Source organism: Lacerta agilis, chromosome 5 (assembly GCF_009819535.1).
Source record: "Lacerta agilis isolate rLacAgi1 chromosome 5, rLacAgi1.pri, whole genome shotgun sequence".
NCBI lineage: Eukaryota > Metazoa > Chordata > Lepidosauria > Squamata > Lacertidae > Lacerta > Lacerta agilis.
This window is the reverse complement of record NC_046316.1, coordinates 20,372,979-20,394,302: the sequence shown is the minus strand read 5'-3', so window position 1 is coordinate 20,394,302 and position 21,324 is coordinate 20,372,979. Positions and strand designations below refer to the sequence as shown.

General features: G+C 45.8%; 1 protein-coding gene across 1 annotated transcript; it reads left to right on the top strand.

Annotated features, from left to right (window-relative positions):
- Nucleotides 1-520: 520 nt before the first annotated feature.
- Nucleotides 521-20,827, top strand: SNCG (synuclein gamma). Its single transcript, XM_033148799.1, has 5 exons — nucleotides 521-831; nucleotides 10,168-10,209; nucleotides 10,737-10,864; nucleotides 16,318-16,410; nucleotides 20,380-20,827. The coding sequence occupies exons 1-5, from the start codon at nucleotides 711-713 to the stop codon at nucleotides 20,398-20,400; spliced, it is 405 nt and encodes a 134-aa protein (XP_033004690.1). The 5' UTR covers nucleotides 521-710; the 3' UTR covers nucleotides 20,401-20,827.
- Nucleotides 20,828-21,324: the final 497 nt, after the last annotated feature.

Here is a 21,324-nt window from a genome sequence, read left to right as displayed (position 1 = left end):
GGGCTGATAGCAGGCTATGAGCCTTTCAGTACAGCCTTCCCAAGCTTTGGGCACTATGATGGATTCTGCAGCTAAAAGCCCTGGTCATCCCTGGCTCAGACGCAACCCTGATTGAAATATGAGACGGATTGCTTGCTTGCTTGCTGTGAATCCAGGCACTCTCTGCACCTCCTATTTGCTATACATACTAAGCCCCCCGAGATCCTTGCTTTTTTTAAAAAAGTCTAGTTCCCGGGAGCATGGCTGCAGAAATAAATAAATAAATAAATAAATAAATAATAAAACACCCCCCCCTCCAGCTGAAAAGCATCCACAGAGTGTCCTTGAGTGAGCACTGCAGCAGATCTTTAAAGGCGATGATCTGGATGCTTTCCAAAAAGTCTCTCACTTACCTCGGCATCCTTCCCCCCGCCCCCAACACCACTCTAAAACCTTACCAGGCAAATCCATATCATTAATATTTCAGCACCAGACACTTCACAGGCATTGGCTACGCTGCAACGTACCTCATCAATAAGAGCTGGCAAGGACGATACAGTCCACCAGACACTGCTTTCGTCTAGCAGCAGAGGAATAAGAGCAGGAGGAGGCTCTGGCTAGAGAAAGTGAGCAGGAGAGTGGCACTGCAGAGAACCAGCAGAGTACCACTCCATCTCCCAAAGCTTTTCTACGGGGGAACCTCTCGGCAGGTACCGCAAGAGCAGCCCGGCATGGATGTCTTTAAGAAAGGGTTTTCCATTGCAAAAGAGGGTGTGGTGGCAGCAGCCGAAAAGACCAAGCAGGGAGTGACCGAAGCTGCAGAGAAGACCAAGGAAGGGGTGATGTATGTAGGTAAGAGTCTCTTCCTATTACTAAGAGATCTCTTCCTATTAAGAGTGGCTGTTGCTGCAATGCAACGGGGGGGGGGGAATCCACATTTGCTGGGTGACCTTGGGGAATAATGCTACCTTTTCCAGGGGCAGGTAGTAATATTTTGCAAGGAGGGTAAGGTGAAGGCGTCCCTTAATATGTCCCTTGATGAACTAGTTTTGGAAATATAAAGTACATGGCATGGTGAGAGTGATGCCAACCTCCCCTGGACCTGTGCTTTTAGCAACTGTTTGAAATGCACTGATTTAAAGGCTGCGGTTCTCTGTATGCACTTCCTTTGGAGCGCATCCCAGGGAACAGGACTTATTTCTGGGTACCTCTGCAAAGGATTGAGGGGCATGCAAGCAAAGCTCCATGCCAGGAGAAAGCTTCACCTGCTACTTCTCTGCTCTAGGAGCAGAGGTAGGAAAACGGGTGGCAAACCTGAGGTTGATCATTTATGATTCAGCATTTAAGTCATTATAGGTCATTCCTTTCATGATGCACCGGTCTTCCCAAAGATTTCCAAGGGTCAAGTGGCTGCCACGGTGGGTGGTGGACGCTTTGTATTTTCATTTTTTGAAGTGTGCTTTTCAGCCTTGCCTTGCTTTTTGCATTTAGTCGTGCATCATTTTCCCAGCAAAAGGAGCTGCTCCGACGCATTGAATTGGCTGACAACAAAGTCGTAGCTTGTGTTATCAATTAAGGGCTGCAGAAGTTCTTGCTCAATGGAATTTGGCTTCAATTTGCCCTGCAAGGGAGATAGCCAAGTTGCCCTTGAAGCCAGGCACACAGTGGAGAAGCATTTATGAACATGGCCATGGTCTGAGACTAGACGAGGGATTTGTTTTCCTTTTCGTAGCCTTTTTTAAAGGCTGCAACCTCATCCCTGTGGGTGTAAGCCATGTTGACCTCAACGGAATCGACTCCTGACTAGACATGCATGAGTTTGCACTGTAAATTCCTTCAGTGTTTCCCATTCCACAGGGAGACTTGTTTTTATGATGCTCCCTAGGAGGGCACAAGCTGCATTCTCCATAATAGAAGCATTCACCCTCCAAAAGCCATGAGCATATCCATTGCCTGAAAGCTCATAGAAACTGCGACAAACCAGTGTTCTGAAACTCGGCTGGAACCACTCGCAATCCTGTTAGTAGCTAATTTGCCAGGATCTCCAATGGCCAGAGTTGGAAAGGTAGTCAATAACTTATCAGAGGTGGCCCCTTCCGTTTCAAAGCAAAATAGAAAATAAGTTCATCCAGCTCAAAAGCAAAATGTTAAGGCTGCAACATCCTCCTTAAAGACTTCACAGAACACTTTTTAAAATGACATGAAAGGTTCCTTCCTACCCTCCTCTCAAATTATCGGTGCTGCTGGTGGTTTTACCCTAGTACTGTAGTCCTCAATCACTTCAGTCACATGCCTACCACATGCCTCCAAGATCCATTTTTAAAAAAATATTTGAGGCATCTCCATTCTTCTTCCTTGGGTGTCCACAAGAATTTTTTCCAGCGGGGGAGGGAAAAAAATAGAAGAAGAGTTTGGATTTGATATCCCGCTTTATCACTCCCCGAAGGAGTCTCAAAGCGGCTAACATTCTCCTTTCCCTTCCTCCCCCACAACAAACACCCTGTGAGGTGAGTGGGGGTGAGAGACTTCAAAGAAGTGTGACTAGCCCAAGGTCACCCAGCAGCTGCATGTGGAGGAGCGGAGACACGAACCCGGTTCACCAGATTACAAGTCTACCACTCTTGACCACTACACCACACTGGCCAAAAGAGGGAGCAAGCTAGTTTCTCACACACAAAACAAGAGGAATAGTGTGTGCGCATTTTGCTTCATGTCTCAGGATGTACAAATGCTGGTTTAAATGAAAGCTGTCAGTCTAGACATTATGGTTACATCTCCCCTCTGTGGACACCCAGGCACCCATCTTCCTTTCTCTGTTTTGGTCCCTTCTCTTGTCTCCCCTCTTCATCCTCTTAGAGCGGAAGTGCCCATTAACTTGGCAAACACATTTGCTTGGTTACAGTCATGTGGAATGGGAGGGAGCTCATGATCACATTGTAGGTCAAGAAACAACAGCTGAAAACCAATGCCCAGGAGAAGCCTCCCTGTTCAGAATCAGGCTGGAAATTTCATGAGGACCGAAAAGGCTTGCATTCACAGCTTTGCTTCTGAAGTCTGCCATCTCTGCCCTTTCGGATCTGCAATGATCTGACCTGGCCTTTAGAGACAGAGCTCTGCCACCAGTTCTGAAAGCTGCTCCTGAGTGATGCATTGTTGGGGGTGGAAATGGTCCGTTTTAAATACAAAGAACAGTAGTTCATAGCTGAAGCTTTTCAGGACCAACAAGTGCCCGAAAAGGGCTACTAGAGGATAAAGACTGAAGGGATGTGAGAGATGTAGAAGCTGCATCAGGAAGCTTAAAACAAGATTGTCAGCGGTAGATTATCAAGCATTTCTCAGCCCTCTTGGGCACAGTAGGCTGCCTTTTTTCTGATTACAGGCACTCTGTATCCTCCCCTGCTCAGCCACGATAATTGCATCCTTCCGAGCAAAAGCACGACACTTGATCAGTGGTGGTGTGTCCTTACTGTGGTTTGGCTAAAATCAGGGCTGGCTCAGGACATTTTGCATCTTGAGGTGGAGCAGCAAATCCACACCACACCCACAGATCTACACCCACATACCCCATCACCCCTTCAAGATGCATACCGTGTTTCTCCTAAAATAAGACACCGTCTTATATTTTTTTTCGCTCAACAAAACACAGTATGGCTTATTTTCAGGGGATGTCTTATTTTAACCGTGTCGCATCGGTACGCTGCATAGCCACGCCTCTCCAGGCTGTTTTAATGGGAGGTACCACGTCACTATGGCTTATTTTCGGGGTATGCCTTATTTTTGGGGAACGGTTTATATTTCGCAAATGCATAGAAATCCTGCTATGGCTTATTTTATGGCTATGTCTTATTTTAGGAGAAACAGGGTAGTATTCTTCAAAACCAGCCAAGTTATTTTGGCACCTGAGGCAGAAAACCGCACAAGCACCTCCTCCCCGGGAGGAAAAGTACAATAACAATGAACCAAATCGCTTAACAATACGTTGCCTTTTCATGACACCTGTAATCTGCTGCCAGAGGCAGCTGACTCACTCTGTGTAATGGTAGGGCCGGCCCAGGCGCATGTGTTAAGATTCCAATCCTGCGATAGTGGTTATCCTATCAGAACTGCAGTGGTGACCACACTGTTGTCCGCATCGCCTTTCTTGTTAGCTATGTGCCTGGGAGGGATAACCCAAAGGCATGGCCTTTTTCTCAAACCTACAATAATATTTTTTATTATTTATAACCCACCCATCCAGCCACTCTGGGCGGCTTCCAACACATATAAAAACATAATAAAACGTCAAACATTTTTAAAAAACTTCCTAATACAGGGCTGCCTTCAGATGCTGGCAAAAAAAAAGTTTGCTGTATATTTCACAACTTTATACAAGGGGATTTTTAACAGGGGCAGCTCTCCTCAGCCTTGCATGACCTAGCAAATTTCCTGCTTCTGCACAAGTTTTGAAGGTGCATGAAGGAACTCTGGCTGCTTCTGGATCTAGCTGACTTCCCAACATGACAAAGATTCATCTGCCTATCCAATGCTTAGTATTATTATTTTTTAATGACCATGACAAAGCCCTGCATTTAGGCCAGGGGCATCTTTTAAGGAAAGCAGTACAAGCCTCCTGCTGTGTGTCAGGCTATATATCACTGGCTGTAGGGTTAAGAACGTAAGAAGAGCTGGCTGGATCAGGCCAATGGTCCATCTAGTCCAGCATCCTGTTCTCACAGTGGCCCACCGGATGCCTGTAGGAAACCAGCAAGCAAGACCTGCGCACAAGAGCCCTCTCCTCACTTGTGATCCCCAGCATCTGGCATTTGATAGCAACCTGCCTCTAACAATGGAGGTGGACAGTTCAGGGATTCCGGCCATAGATTTTTAAATCTCCCACTAAAGAAGGAAATAAGGCACCTCTGGCTTCTCCTGCCCGGCTCCCCTCATTTGCTGTTATGAGCATGGCGTGGCTGCAAATACAGAAACATAGTAAAACATCAAGCATTAAGAACGAAGTAAATGGGAGAAATTGTACCAGTGGCTCCTGTGAACCAAAATAACGGGCCCACGTAGCAGCCAAAGGGCGCAAATCCTTTTGCATATTTTTTTTTTAAAAAAGGTGACTTTAATCTGTGCAGATAACATTTAACTGCATGTTTTAACAGCCGCAAAACTAGTGCTTTTAAAATATACTGCTTCTTTCTGATTTAATCTTAACTAGCTAAGTCTGACCTTGGAAGTTGCCACTGGTACATATATGAAAATTTTTAGCACAACATACTTCCATTGGGACACTGGAAAATTGCAAACTGGGAGTGGGGTTTGCAGCCTAACCTGGAGAAGCTCTTTGATTCAATCTGAGGGGAACGTCCCTCTTTCCCTTGGGATCTTAGCAAACCAGTCCCTTGCCTGGAGATATTCTTGGTCTTGGCATCGAATCATGCTGTTTATCAGCAGCCAGTTTTTTTGCTGCGCTGAAAGGGATTTCTTGTATATCCCTCAAGATCCCTATTGACTATGCACAAGTAGCAATACTGATGAGTCACTGCAGAGCTGGAGAAGAGCAGCAGCTGGTCTTGCAAAGGATTCTGCTGCTGCAGGAGGAGGACACAGCATCTCTCTGCCTAACTTACATACTCCGCCCCTAGGGCACACACACACGCAAAGCCGAGTTGTTTTTGCTTCACATGGTTAACACAAATCTGACTGCACTGCAGCTTGAGTTGTGGTGCTGTTTACAAGGCCTTGGCCTTTTTCGTTCTGAGAAGTGATAAGTGGCTCACCTGATAGCCTCTGCAAGTTGTTAGAGCATGAGACCAGAGCCTCCCCAAAGTGTCCCTATTTTCCAGGGACAGTCCTGGATTTACAGAAGCCATTCCAGTTTCTGATGTGATCCTGGAATGCCCCGCTTCTCCTTACAATGTCCCTATTTTCAAAATGTTGGAGGGTATGGTAGGACGTCTTTATTTTCATTGGAGAAATGTTGGAGAGTATGGAGTTATCCGACCCTCAGACCATCTGAAGGCAGCCCTGTATAGGGATTTTTTTAATGTTTAATATTAATTAATTAATTAATTAATAATAGAAGAGGGAGAAGAAGAGGAGGAGGAGGAGGAGGAGGAGGATGTCCCTATTTTCATCGGGGGAAAGTTGGAGATTATGTGAAGCTCAGTCGTGGGTTCGAGCCCTACATTGGGCAAAAGATTCCTGCATTGCATGGGGTTGGACTAGATGACCCTCAGGTCCCTTCCAACTCTACAACTTTATGATTATAATATCCAATAGGAGCAATTCAGATAATGTAGCCAGGCTATCTCCCCTCAGTGGCAGCATGTACTTGCTGTTATCATGCTCTGTTCCTTAACCACCAGAGGCCAGTCAGCCAAATGATGTTCCTAGCTATTGAGCAGAAACGGGGAGTTTTTAAAGCATGGATTAAGAGATGCCTCTCCTGTGGACCATTAAGGCTCTTGAGACCCCATTATCCTGCTCTTTGTCTCCCCCCATGCTATATTTTAAGACATCTCCATTGCAGAGCAAGGGACTCACAGAGACCAAAACTCATCATAACAAAAATATGAAGATGGAAGACCAAAGTTTTATGGAAAGATAGCACAATGGGGAGAGCTGGGAGCTGAATTTCTGGCCCGGGGCAAATTTGCAGAGAAGGCAGGGCATACAGCCTGAATCTCTGGAAAAGGAGAGCTAGGAAGGACTAAGAAATTCCAGACTGAGAAATAATACAGTGAAGATGTCTGCTACCACAGGGTAAAGTTATGTGGGAACAGCCTTCATTCTCCTCCATCAATAGTCCCTGGTGTCGACCCATTCTAAGGATCTCATTCTAAGGATCACTGAGATTATCTGTTTATGGAAACTGCAATGGGCGCCAGGTGGCTTGGGCCTACTATTAAAATTTCCCACAATGCCCCAGAGCAGCGCTATACCAGCAGCATTATGGGAAATCAAAATGGCTGTCAGCTGCCTAAGGTTTTTGGGCCTAGCACACAAAAAATGCCTCCACTCTGCATGTGTGATGTTTTGCAAACCCCCCAAGTTCATTTATGAAAAAAACGAAAGAAGAGAGAGCATGCTTTCTGACAGCCAGCTGTGGCGGGGAATGGGTTGACTTTGTAACCTTATACACCCAAGCTGCAGGCAAAAGTTTAAGCTGCTGGAACAACACCCATTTTGTCTTTGGTTGGCAACAGCTGTACTTTGCTGGCAAAGCTTGGCGCTGGCAGGTCGGGTTTCATGTCATGCATAAGGCGAGCGTGAGGCCTGACTCACTGGGTGTGGTCCTTAAAGAACACAGAGCAGACCAAACAAGCTCAGAATAGCAACACCAGAGCTGCCTTGTGGCTTTGGCAGGGTCTTTCAACTCGGTAACTGTGTGAGACTCCTCACTCACTGCTGCTGCTGCTATATCCTGTAGTTCCTGGAGAAATGCTGCCGTTTGAGACATTTCCCCTCAGCCCAGCTTCCACCCAATTCTAAAATGCAAGATGCATGAGGCAACACATTGCTTGGAGGCCTGATCCACTGCCCCTGCAGTCGCCTCACCTTGCCTCATGGGTGCACCAGCCCTCCTCAACACTTTAAAAGGCTACGCTTATTTGGCCATGGCACTCATCAAGGTCTTAAATTCCTATGGATGGCAGTGGATCGAGGCTGTGGCGTTCATGTGTGGCTGTGCTAACCTTTAGATGCTCTTTAAAACCTTCAAAGAGAATCAAATGATGCACGCAGATTCACAGTGCCATTTTCAGTCAACGCACCAGACAGGCTAGGGCTTGTTTTGCTCCTTTGTTATTCCTATAGGCTTAGTTTCCCTTCCAGGCTTACAAAAAAAAGAAAAGAAAAGAAAAGAAAGCACTGGGGGTGGGGTGAGTGACCCGCTTCTCCTTGATGGCTGAGCTACCTTTATCCACACATCACCCCTTCCCACTTTGTCATTTCCATTTCTAGCCTGCCCTTCATTAAATTAACAATCCCAGAATTTGGTTTCAACATGGAGGAGAAATCACGGGTGCAGCTTTGTTGTCAACTCAGGGGCACAGTGTGGGGAGGGCTGGTGGGGCAATTGCCCCGGGCACATTTGGGGGGGGGGTACCACTGCTCCCGCCACCCTCCCTGAGCCAGCCCTTCACTGCTTTGTGAAGCTGGGATCTGATTACCGGTAGATCTCAGCTTTGCAAAGTACCTCAGGGAGAGCGGCCTGAGAAGGATGCAACAGCCACGTGCCCTTTGACCCCGGCCACACAAGGGGGACGAGGCCGGGATCAAGAGGTACATGGCTATTGTGCCCTTCTCCACGCCGCCCTCCTCGGATCTGAGCCTCACAAAGCCACTCAGGGAGGGTGGCATGAGGATGCAACAGCTGTCCCGAGGCATCAAGGGCTGGGCAGGCGTTGTGGGCTTCCTCCATTCCTCACCTCACTTCTGGCATGCTTGCGCAAAGACACATACCCCCCTGGGCGCCATTAGAAAGAAAATTGCCTGGCCAGATGATTTTTGGCTTTGCGGTCAACTGGCAGCAAATTCAAATCCCCAGCGCTAGCTCTTTTTTAAAAACAACAATAGTATACCGTAAGTTTGAGCTCGTCTATAGCTGTCCAATGTTTGAGGGGCTACCTCTGCATTTAAATGTGTGGTTGTGGTGGGAGAAAATCACACTATGCTTGTGTTAACACAACCAAGCAAATCGTGGAAAATTTCATACCACTCTGTGGATAGTATTAATACTCCCCTCTATTATTATTATTATTATTATTATTATTGTTGTTGTTGTTGTTGTTGTTGTTGTTTTAAAAACTAACACTATACCACTTTTAAACAATCCAAAGACCATGCTTTCAGCTATGCCACACACAATCCAAAGTCCATGCTTTCAGCTATGCCACACACACATACAGCAACCCTCTCCCACAAATACCTATTTTTACGTTTTACTGGCCGCTATCTATCATATCACGGGATATTCGGAATTCTGGCAAAACAGGTCACTTGAAAATCTTAAAACATAATTGAAAAAAAACAACAAAGATTTGAGGATCTGTTTCAAATGAGCTGTTTTAGGCACATTCCCTGTAGTAGTAGTTTGTTTGTTAAAAAAACAAAACAAAAACATGGTTCATGCTACATCAGACCTAGTTCGTTGCAATACATACTGATATGCAGCATGATATGCAGAATTCTGCCACTTTGATAGCGACTGATCTGTGATCATAATCATAATCAAGATTGATTGATTGACTCCCCTAGTGTGAACTAGAGGTGGGTGAATCTGTCCATTTCAGTTTCTCTCCTTTTCTCCATTCTTAAGTTCAGTTCTCCACATTTCTGTGATTTTTTTTTAAGCCCTTACGAAAATTCACCAGTATTTGAATGCGAATTTCCCCTACTATGCTGCTTTGCCAAATACACTCATTTTAACAAAGCAATTTCCCCTAAAGTAGTGTGTTTTTGTATCTTATCTTCACTAATGTAGAGGCATTTTTATGGAAGCTTTTACCTCAGCATGTGCATGTATGTCAACATTATTTGGCTTATGTGCACTGCAAAATTCAGAATAACTGTGCATTTTGATGGATGGCTGTGTTTCAGTTCTTGTATTATTTCAGAAGGTGCAGAGTAGGTTTGCCCCAAAATGCAAACAGAACCAAGCTTCTCCACTTTCCCTAGTGTGGATGCAGCCTTAGCTGTTTTAGGAGGTACCAACCTCTTATGCAAAACTACCCGAAGTCAAGTCTAAAGAACAAAATGTCCAGCTTAGGGGTGGAAGTGGGTTTGTTGTGCAAGTGGGCCAAATCCATTTTAATTGTGCAACCGCAATTTTCTGGTATGCAATCGAATCCTCCCTGCAAAATAGCAACTGTCTAGAACCCCCCCCCAAAAAAAAACCTTTATCCTCTCTATTCCTACCTCCCCACACAGGAAAAAAGATGCCCTCTAAAAGGCTTTTGTGTTGTACATTTGTACGGACTCTCACCATGCCACTTATCTGAAGTGCCTTATTGTCTTGGATTCAGGAATCTCTGATCCTTTTGTGTGGGGATGAATGACTCATCTGATCTTTGCCTAAGTATGCCTTTGCTGTACATACTGCCATGCTACCGTGAATGTCAATTGAAGGGGTTCCCCCCCTTGTTTGTTAGCACAAGGATAAATGAAAACAAGCCTGAAAAGACTTTCCCCCCCATTTTACAGGAACCAAAACCAAAGAGGGCGTAGTGCAGAGTGTCACTTCAGGTAAGAGCATTGCAAATTCCCACACTGTGTATTGAATTAGCAGCTTCCATTTTATGCCTTCGGTTCACTTCCACGAGTGGCGTTGTTCCCCCCCCCCCTTATACCTGTGACTACACTTACACTCTGACTACACTTGTTCCCAACAGAATGGCTCAATAGGTTAGAGCATGGTGCTGGCAATGGCAAGGTTGCAGGTTCGATCCCCATAAGGGACAGCTGCATATTCCTGCATTGCAGAGGGTTGGACAAGATGATCCTCAGGGTCCCTTCCAACTCTATGATTCTACGAGGTTCTGTGAGAGCTGACAGAAAACATTGCCACTTTTGGAGCAAGCCGCCATTTTGGAAAAAAAGGCAGCACCAACAACCATATCAACAAGCCATTCACTTTTGCTTCAGTAAAAGTGGCAAGACTTTTACCAAAAGTTTATAATTAGGTTTCCCTCCCCCCCCCCGCCGCCCCAAAAAGAGAGAGAATGGTTTGCACTGCAGCTCATCAGATCTGCCTGTTTCTATTTTATGTTTAGTTGCTGAGAAGACCAAAGAACAAGCCAACTTGGTGGGGGAATCTGTAGTAGCCAGTGTCAACACAGTGGCAAAGCAGACTGTAGAAGGAGCAGAGACCATTGTCACCACCACTGGGGTTGTACAAAAGGTAGGCCAGAACTTAACCATCACAAACACATGTTCCCCAAACTGGGCTTGCCAGGTAAAGCCCATGGTTGGGGTATTTGTAGAAGAAAGTAAGCAGGCCGGATGGATTAATAACTCCTCATCCCTGACAACCTGTCCTCTCATCCTCCAGTCATCTGAGAAATAAACCTTCTGAACTCCAGATACTTCACACAACATCTACCATTGTCCCTGACCACTGGTCAGTCTGGGTGGAGCTGATGGGAGTTGTAATCAAAAACCAGATTGAGGAACGTCGGTATAGATGGTTAGCGCTCTGGGAAATGTCCTTGGGCTGCGTACACACTATAGCTTTAAAGCACATTCTTCCTCTCAAGGAATTCTGGGCACTGTAGTTTATCCTTCACAGAGTTACAATTCCTGGCAACCCTTAACAAACTACAGTACCCAGAATTCTTTGAGGGAGAAAAAGTCCTTCAGATGTGCTTTGAAGGTTTAGTGTGTAAGCAGCTTTAGACTACATGGTGGGGGGAAGAGCACGTGTTCTCAGTCCCAAGATGGCTATATCATGCACCTCTTTTGGGGGGGGGGCAGGATAGCACCATCATTGCCCAGAGTTCTTACACACTCCTCTTACAGAGTCTTCTTTTTCTGCCTAGCATCTTGATTTGTGCTTCAGGCAAAACGCAAAGCTTTTTCTTCCCTGCACTGGCATGTGTGAATTTCAGTGCCAAACAACCTCCGTTTAACTGTTCTCGTCTTGGAATCGGGATCAACTTTTCCATTCAGATGATGCAGCACAAAGCTTCCTTGCTGCAATGCAGGCAGCGACCACGTGTTCACCAGCCAATGCTTGCTCAATTTGTAAGTGAGCCGCGGACGCTGGACCAATTAGGCAGACAGTAGATGCTTGAGCCTTGTTTCGCTGCATCGCTTCAGTTCCATTACAGTTTGATTAAGGCTCAAGCCAAAGACCAGAACACGTCAAAAAATAAGTGATAAAATCACAACAAACAGGGCGATAACACATATATATCCTAAAATACGATTTAAGAACAATTGATTCAGTAGATTCTCTGTGACATAGCCCTGAAACAAAACTGGCTGGAGTTTTTCCTCACAGAGCGTATAAAGCTACGGATTGCATTTAAAAGTCGCATGGTGCAGGCAGTGGCAGACATAGAGCAAAGACAACTACAGTATCTTATCTTATTGCCTGTGTAAAGATAGCAACATCAGAGGCAAAGGAACACATTCTCACCATCTTCAGAAATGCCACTCTTCATTAATCCCAGTGGATTAAAAATGTGTGTGTATTGTGGCTGCCCCCATCCTCTGCCACTTCTGGAAGTTACACTGTGCGCATGAGCTCAGGTATTAGTTTACCTCTGTGTGTGGCCAATTTTTCAGACACGAGTTTTCCACCAAACCAGACTTGCACAAAACAGTGGGTTAATATTTAAAAATTACATGTATGGCATCCCCAAGTTTCAGAAAACTGAGGTCCATCGTGGCCACGCATTCAGGTATCCTTTTTACCTGTGGGTGTGGCCAATTTTTTATTTTATTTTTGAGATACAACTGAAGTGCTGGCTGCCACTTGGATGAGGACAACATGAAAAGCATGCCCACACAGGATGCAGCAAATCCACTTCCAGCGGCCACACTTCCACAGCCCTGAGCTTTTGGCATGTGCCTGAATCACTCTCGCAAAATTGTGACAGCCTGCAGGCAGCCAGTGCGCAATATTGGGAGGGCATGTGCAGATAAAGGAATGATGGAAAGGCTACAGTTTGATACAACCATAAGCGCTGCCCTGTCGTGTCCTGAGTTTGTGTTTCTAACCTGGCAAAACTTGTGAAGTTATAACAGAAAAGAGGAGAGAGAGGAATTAAATTATGCAAGCTGACACTCCTTCATCCTGGAAATGTGTTGGATGCTACTGTTCCAGTTCAGAGAAAGAGAAAATCTCAAGAGGCTTATTCCTGCCTGGTTAAAAATAGATTGGTGAGTCAGAGAAGTAAAATCATGGTGGGCGGAATGCAGCCTGAGAAACAAACAGAAGAAGATTCTCAAGCACGTCACTCATAATTAGATACGAGCTGAGCATGCTGGGCAGTTGCAGGCATCTGATTAATTAGTTATATGTTAATTTGATTTTTAAGCCGTTCTCCATGAACTCTGTTCCCAAGGGTGGTTTACCATACCAAAGGTTGGTGAACTGAAACAACAAAATGCCCCAACTTGTGTAAAACCTATTTGAAGGGAAAAAAACAACAACAAGAACTGTAGATGGACATCGGCTAATTTCACTGGCCTTATTGAATCAAAGGCCTGGATGGAGGAGAGAGGTTCAAAAGCCTGATGGCAGTCGTGTCAGCCGCACATCCAAAGGAAGGGGGTTCCATAAAAGAGGGGCCACTACAGAGGAGACTCTAACTTGTATCATTGCATTATGGGTTTCACCCAGCAACGGGACATATTAAACACACACTTGCCCTGTTCCCGTATAAAGCAAGGGTTGTGTGTGTGTGTGTGTGTGTGTGTGTGTATGAGAGAGAGAGAGAGAGAGAGAGAGAGAGAGAGAGAGAGAGAGAGAGAGAGAGAGAGATTCCCCCAAAAGGAGCATGTAAGAGAAGAGCGTAAAACCTTTCCTTACATTCCTGTGCTTCATAGATTTAAGCAATTCCCTCTCTTCCCAGCTCACTTGTACTATCTGGGCTGGGGAAAACAGCTTAAAAGCACATTAAGGAGACAAAGGATGGGTTTTGCTCCTCTTTTCTTCCACCCGCACATGCTCCTTCTTTTCGAATGTGTTCCAAACCCCCTTGGCGTTACACAGGAAGGAATGCTTAAAATACGCACATTTGTCCAACGTACCCAGCTTAGCCCTGACAGCGAGTGACATTTCTTACTGATCCTCAGCCTCAGTGTGCCTAGTCCTTACCAATCTTCAGATTTGTGTTCAGATTCAAATTTGGAATTCCAAATGAAGCAATTTATCAGTGTGCATGTTTCATTTCGAGATTTCACTTTCTTGGGTTCCATGATCACTGCAGATGGTGACAGCAGTCACGAAATTAGAAGATGCCTGCTTCTTGGGAGAAAAGCAATGACAAACCTAGACAGCATCTTAAAAAGCAAAGACATCACCTTGCCGATAAAGGTCCGTATAGTTAAAGCTATGGTTTTCCCAGTAGTAATGTACGGAAGCAAGAGCTGGACCATCAAGAAGGCTGATCGCTGAAGAATTGATGCTTTTGAATTATGGTGCTGGAGGAGACTCTTGAGAGTCCCATGGACTGCAAGAAGATCAAACCTATCCATTCTCAAAGAAATCAGCCCTGAGTGCTCACTAGAAGGACAGATCCTGAAGTTGAGGCTCCAGTACTTTGGCCACCTCATGAGAAGAGAAGACTCCCTGGAAAAGACCCTGATGTTGGGAAAGATGGAGGGCACAAGGAGAAGGGGACGACAGAGGATGAGATGGTTGGACAGTGTTCTCGAAGCTACTAACATGAGTTTGACCAAACTGCGGGAGGCAGTGAAGGATAGGCGTGCCTGGCGTGCTCTGGTCCATGGGGTCACGAAGAGTCGGACACGACTGAATGACTGAACAACAACAACAACAAAATGTTTCATTTCTGAACCCGAATATTTAGGGTTCTATCGTTCTATCTATCTACCGGTAGTTCTTTACTTGAACACATATTATTATCACCACCACAAACCCACCAAAACCATACATTTCAAGAATTAAAGAGTAAACATACAAGGTCCAGTTAGAGGGAAATTATGTATGCATTACACAATTGTAGGCAACTGCCAGAAAAAGCACAGAATGGGATACCGGGACTTGGCTTCTCGATAAACCCCAGTTTTAATTTTGAAAACTAAAGTTCTAGTCCTCATTGCAGGAATGGGAAAGCTGTGGCCTTCCAGGTGGAATTCCAGTTGCCATGAGCCCCAGCCAGCATGACCAGTGGACAAGGTTGATGGGAATTGTAGCCCAGCCCAGCGACATTTGGAGGGCCACAAGTTCTCCATTCCTGATTCACAGGCTTCATAGTATTTGGGCAATCAATCAATCAATCTACTGCCCTCCCCCCAAACATCACAGGGGGGGTTACAACATAAAGGAACAAAATGCATATAATAAATAAATAAATAAATAAATAAATAAATAAATAAATAAATAAATAAATGCCACACACCCACACCCACATTTAAAAGGACATAGAATTGACCAGAATGTGTGACACATCTCAGGTGCCAAAGAGGAATGTCAGTACAATTTCGAGTGGTTCCATTGACCCTCCCTGTGGTTTGTTAGTCTGCCTGTCTCTCAGATCTACCTATCTATATATAGAGATATAGGAGCTGCAACAGAACAGGACGAGGAGGAAGTGCTGGGAAAGAGCAGCAGGGAGGAAGGAGGAAGGAGGCACAATAGCTAAGCTCCCCCCTTGTGGCTCAGCGACTGGCGATGACCTACTCTCAAAACAATAAATATACTGACCTACTGGCCTGGGGAAGGGGAAAACACCACGGGGGCAGCCACCATTATTTATAGGGGCTGTGAGAACTAGATGGAACTAAGCTAGCATTGTAACATAGGCAACCGTGACGGTAAGTTTATGTTTGGCAAATATTCGTTCCCCTGCCCCACTCGAGCGCCATCAGAGACCTTCTACAACAGTCCAGACCACTGTAGTTATGTTATCTCTCTGACCAAGCTGAACAGCGCATCTGCTCTTGCCGGAGATCAAAATGCCCCTTTGGCCATGGTAAAACAATGAATATGCATCCAACGAGGAAGAGGAAATGGGTATGTGAGCCCAGCCAGCCAGGTCTGCTGCTGCCCGGGGGTCTGCTCATGGGGAGCCAGTTCAATGCCTTCCACTGCCAACCTGATTTTCCTTTGAAGCTGCCAATTCCCCCCTGCTCCCCACCCCTGTCATAATGTACTGGCTTACTCTTGAACATTGAACAGCTTGGCATTCAGAAATCAGCAGGTGACACTGTGGGGAGGTAAACACAGTTTGCCTGGCTGATGTCTGCACAGCAAGCTGGTGGAAGCTGGTTGGAAAGCTGCCAGATTTCTTCTTTTTTTTGTCGCAATAACGTTGCATAACCTCGAAAGGGATTCGGCAATTAACCCTGCTAAGGAGAGGCAGTGAGGCCAAGTGGGCAGAGATCTTTTGAGATCTGGATCCAGAGAAGTCTCATTTCAGCCTTTCCCCCCTCATGGTAAAAAACAACAAACCACTCTACAATAGTTCCTCAATATGCTTCTGCAATATGTTCCTTTTTTCCAGGGACAGTCCCGGGTTTACAGAAGCCGCCCCAGTTTCTGATTTGATCCTGGAAGGTTCCACCTTTCCTTAGGACGTCCTTATTTTCACCGGATAAATGTTGGGGGGGGGGTCTGCTTTTGCCCTCCTAATGGTCTGCCTTGTGTTTTACGTCCCACAGGAGGACTTAGAGCACCCAGTGGAATTTGAAGAGCCACCCGCTGCCACTGCTGAAGATGAAGCCCCAGTGGAAGCCACAGAAACCAGTGCAGAGGTAAAGCACAGCCACAGCCCAGCTAACCCCAGAATCCTTGGCTGGTCTGGGTTTTTTCTCGCCATCTATTGCTCTTTCCTTACTTTCTCTGTGCTGAGCTGGTTTCCATTTCTTTTCTGCATACAGGTGATTTCAGATCTTTTCTCTGCTGATCATAATGCCAAAAATACTCCCCTTTTGTTTGTCTTTCCAGCTACAAGCCCATTCCTGGCTGTTTGGCTGGAAGCAGATAGTTGTCATCAAAATAAAATAAAATAAAAATAATACCCTGCCCGATAGTTGGAAGTGGGTCAGATTCTCTTCCCCATTGCATACGTGCACATTTACTTTGTCCCAGGCTGTGAAAACATACCCCACCCCCCCAAATCCTGGGAACTGTAGTTTACTCCTCACACTGCAACCATTCCCAGCATTCTTATCAAACTACAGTTCCCAGGGTCCTTTGAGGGGAACTCACATGCTTTAAATGTATGGTGTGTATGCAGCCCCAATGCTGCATCTGGGCAAATGGGTTTTACAGATTTCTCAAGTGATGCAAAACCCTAGATAACTTTTCTATCAAATTTATGTAGTGCAAACTGCCTGCAACTCAGGGTGGAGTCAAAAAAAGAACGACTATCTGTTTCCAGTCTTTGCTTACTAACCTCAAACTACTTTGCTTACTAACCTCAAACTATCCCTTACTGGGATGATTCTAGAATAAGGTAGTTTGTAGTTTAAGAGCCAACTTTGATGGAGCATTTTTCAGGACCAAGTGACCCCTTGATAATGCACTGGGCGTATTTGTTTGTGCATATATTAAATCTTAGTATATATTGACTTTTTTTACTATTTCATTTTTTTAAACCATTTTTTTAAAATTAAGTTTCAATTGCAACTTTTTTTTCGAACAACAATCACACACAATATCAACCATTCATCCATGGGCAGGTAATAAACTCCAGCTATAATTTGTAACTCCGTTCCAATCCTATATGGATATACCAAATCTATCACTTTAACCAAAAAGGGTATTAGAAGTAATACTTTGCACGGAAGGAAATTTTATAATTCAGGTTCATTATAGCCTATAAAATTAACTGTGCCACGTTCTGGTGGACCTAAGTTCCAGGACAACACAACCTAGAGGGTTAGCCGGTGGGAAAATGGCTAGCTCATAGGATCCCTAGTACACGCCAAGAACTTTAGCCGATGCAAAGCTCAGAAGGTACCTTCAGCACACTTTGGGGAATGGTGTATCTCAGGAGAAGTTAGTGTGGTGTCCTCAGATTTGTTGGACTCCATTTCCCATCCATCCCAGTCATCATGGCCAGAGACAATGGGAGTTGGAGTCCAACAATATCTGAACTGCCAGCTTTCCCCCCTTCCACGAATGAATAAAACAAATGATCTCGGGTATCTGGGGTGCTTACTGCACCTTGTCCCCATTGTTTTGCCACACCATTTCTTGATCAGGTAGTGCCACCTCATTTCTCCTGTGCCACCAATCAATGTGGCTTTTTGGGTGTGTCTCTGTGTGCGTCCTTCTTCCCAAGAGCTTGCTTGGTGATAGCACACCAAGTCCTCATGTTAGTCCTCAGCTGGGGACCCTGCCGATGGTGCCATGGTGTCCTTCCAGGTTGGAGAGACAGATGAAGGTGATTTCTGTTTGACACCCCAAGCCAACAGGAAGGAGGACAGTGGACAATCCCATAAATACAAAAAAGGAAAGAAGAAAAATAAACCAGGAAAGTTGGTAGGTGCCTTGCCTGCCAGCCAATCACCAGAGGAGATTCCAACAGTCCCCCTCCACTCTCTGCTATAGTTCAGAGTAAGTGAGTAGCAGAGCATGAGACAAGCAGCTGCTGCAGAGCAAGGACTAGCTGCTGATGGCAGTGCAGGGCCAGTCTACATGGATAGAACCCTCAAACGGAGTTAATTTGCAACTTGTTTACAAGGGAATTGTATCCGCTGAATGGTAGCTGAATGGCTCTGTGACTCTTCACTGATCATTCATTTAGATACACATTCTGCCTAAGCAGGAGCCTCCAAATTCAACGGCAGATTTCCATAGAAAGAACGTTATACAACGCTGGTGCTTCCCACGAGTAACAGCTCTCGACTCCAGATCTGTATATTTACATTGCTTTATTATACAAATATGTAAAAGTCAGAGCTAAAGTTGTAGCATCCATCGGTCACTTTCAGATTCTGGAAGTGGCGCTCAGCGGGAATGCCTCCAACACAGTAGTTGGGGAACCCTAAATCTCCTCCTCTCTTCCTTCCGTTTGATTACCCTACGTTGTTGAGGCGACGTGGCTGCCACCTCCCCCTCAGTTCCCAAGCTGCTCAGTTGGCTGCTCAGGTGGCGTTCGGGCTCTCTAGAGTCTGACAGCCCCTCCACCATGCTGCCCTGTTCCTGCTCGTCGCTGTTGCATGACGTACTCAGACTCTCCAGGCGTTGCTCGGAAACCTCGGCATCCGAGACCCCTCTCACCCCCCAATTTGTTGACCCCTGGTGGTTCCCTGACAGCTGTGGAATAGGCTTACTCTGTCCCACCCACTGTTGGCTCCGACTCCTGACTGATGCATCCCGTGAGTCAACATCAGGGCAGGCCAAAGACATTCTGCTGCCTGAGGCAAAGGACAACATGCCCTTCCCCCAACCCCACCCATTCCATTTACAAAAACCTGACAGGAATGGCATTTGAAGCATCCTTCAATACCGGCAATAGAAAACACGGTTGGTAATACGCCGCCCTGTGCAAGGCCAACATTTGACTTCCTGCCCCAGCTCTCTTGGCTCCGGCTTAAGCCAGGCTTTGGGAAGGAAGTGAGAGGCTCTGGCAGGGTCCTAGAGGCCTCCTCCATCCTTCTCAAAGTCTGGTAAGTGCTTGCCCAGCTTTGGGAAGGAGGGAGGAGGATTCTAGGACACTGTCGGAGCTCTCGCAACTCCTTCCTGAAGCCAGGCAAGTGCTTACCAGACTTTGAGAAGGCGCCCTCCTCGGCTGTGCACCCAGTGCATCCATACTGCTCACACTGCCCTAAATCCACCTCTGTAGGATAGAATGCTCTAACACAGGGGTCGGCAAGGTTTACCACGCCTGGGCCTGTTCACTCCAGCGGAAACCACTCCGTGGGCTGGACTGCGCGCACGTCTGCGCAGATGCAATTTCCGGCACCACGGAAGCGAGTCCCCACGCCACGCTGCGCCAGTTTAGTGCAGCGCACCAGGACTCGCCAAGCGGGCAGCTCGGTTTGGGGGCCGGTTAAATGACCCCCATGGGCCACTTGTGGCCCAAGTGCCTTAGGTTGCCGACCCCTCCTCTAGCACACCTGGGGGCAGCAAACTAGTGTAAGGGGTACAGGACAAGCTGTGTGATGCACCCAGCCCTGTCCTCATAAAAGGCAGATTGGCTAGGAGTTCAGGAGGAACAGCATCTCACTCTGCCTAATGGAAGAGCCAAGCCACCCTAGAGAGGAAATGAATCTAGGATGTCAGCATTCAGCAAATTTCAGGCGCACATGGTAACATATAAATAAACACACACACACACACACCTCCAGATTTCTCAGGGTCATTCCAGATTTTCATTTTTCTGCATAACAAATATATTAATTCTTTCTCATTGATGGAAAGGGTGAAATATCTCTTTTCTAACACTGGCACTTTTGCTGAGGAGGGTGTCTACTCAGCACACTTCATTGTTTGTTTATTCCTATGGTGCCACTATGATGGGCACTAAAATGACCACTTACATGCCCGATCATAAATATCAACATGTATGTTGCCCGGCAGAGTGGGGAACCCCTCCTACAGTCTAATTTCTAATTACATTTGATGACAGCTCATTCAGAGGCATGTTTACTGCTCCTTTTCAAAACTTTCTGCATGTGTATAGAGATCTTGCTTTCCCCTCTGGCTTCGGAGTCGACTTGGATTTTGGTGGGGGGCAAATTAACCTGTTTTCTTGTTTTTCTTCTTCCCAGGGCGAAAATGAAGGAAATTAACCCTCCTAGTGTGAAAAGTGGGAATCCCAGGAGTAAATGCAGAAATGTTAGCTGCCACCAGAGCAGGGAAATCACTCATCCCCTAGGCTAACTTCATTCAGCACTACAGTCTTTCACTTGCCTCATACCGACATATCATAGATGTCTAGCAGACTCTTGATCATCTGTTTTAGGGAAACTGTGTGCAGCAGAGCTGTCTGTCTGTCCCCGTTCCCTCCCCCCATCTCCTTTGTGGCTTCCTTCCTTCCCCATCTTCAAAGCCTTCTGAGCGTGTGGTTTGGTAGCCATGATATAGCGCAGTCGTGGTTGGAATTGCTGGTTAATGTCTTCTGCCCATTAGCATCAGCACTTGAGATCCCTAAAAATGGTGGACATTTTTTTTTTAAGAAAAAAAGAGAGACAAAATAAAACAACTTGTTTCAACTAAGTCTTTGTTTGCGCCTTCTCAGTTTATTCGTCATTTGGTTATAGTAGTTTTGCCTTTGTAAGAGGCATACCACACCAGCATTAAAAAAATTAGAGAGGGGAGGGGAAAAGAGCGAGCGGTTGGTTTATATTATCAGCTGATTGAAGAGGACACATTCATCACAGTCTATTCTTGTGCCGTCAGAGCTGATCCCTTTTCATTAATATCTACAAACGCTTTAAACTCTTGAATGTGACAAAATCTATATCAGTATGCCTTCCTCCAAATCGCATCTCAGATTTGCTTAAATTTGCAGCTGTAAGACAAGTGTATCAGATTGTGGTCTATACGGTAATAATGCTGAGCTTGCCAAACAACTAACAACTGTCTGACTTTGAGGCCCCCTTTGAACTTGAGGTCCAGGCCAAATGGCCCTCCTGCACACACAAACACTTGCTGGCCTTGCTTGTGATACAGCTGAGGAAGTGGGGAAGGCCTCTTTCATATATTTTGCAGTC

Bases quoted from the DNA above. Each gene is read 5' to 3' on its own strand.
- SNCG (XM_033148799.1), top strand. From the start codon at position 711: ATGGATGTCTTTAAGAAAGGGTTTTCCATTGCAAAAGAGGGTGTGGTG. The intron at 10,210-10,736 runs GTAAGAGCATTG...TTTTATGTTTAG, and splicing joins AGTGCAGAGTGTCACTTCAG to TTGCTGAGAAGACCAAAGAA. The intron at 16,411-20,379 runs GTAAAGCACAGC...TCTTCTTCCCAG, and splicing joins CCACAGAAACCAGTGCAGAG to GGCGAAAATGAAGGAAATTA.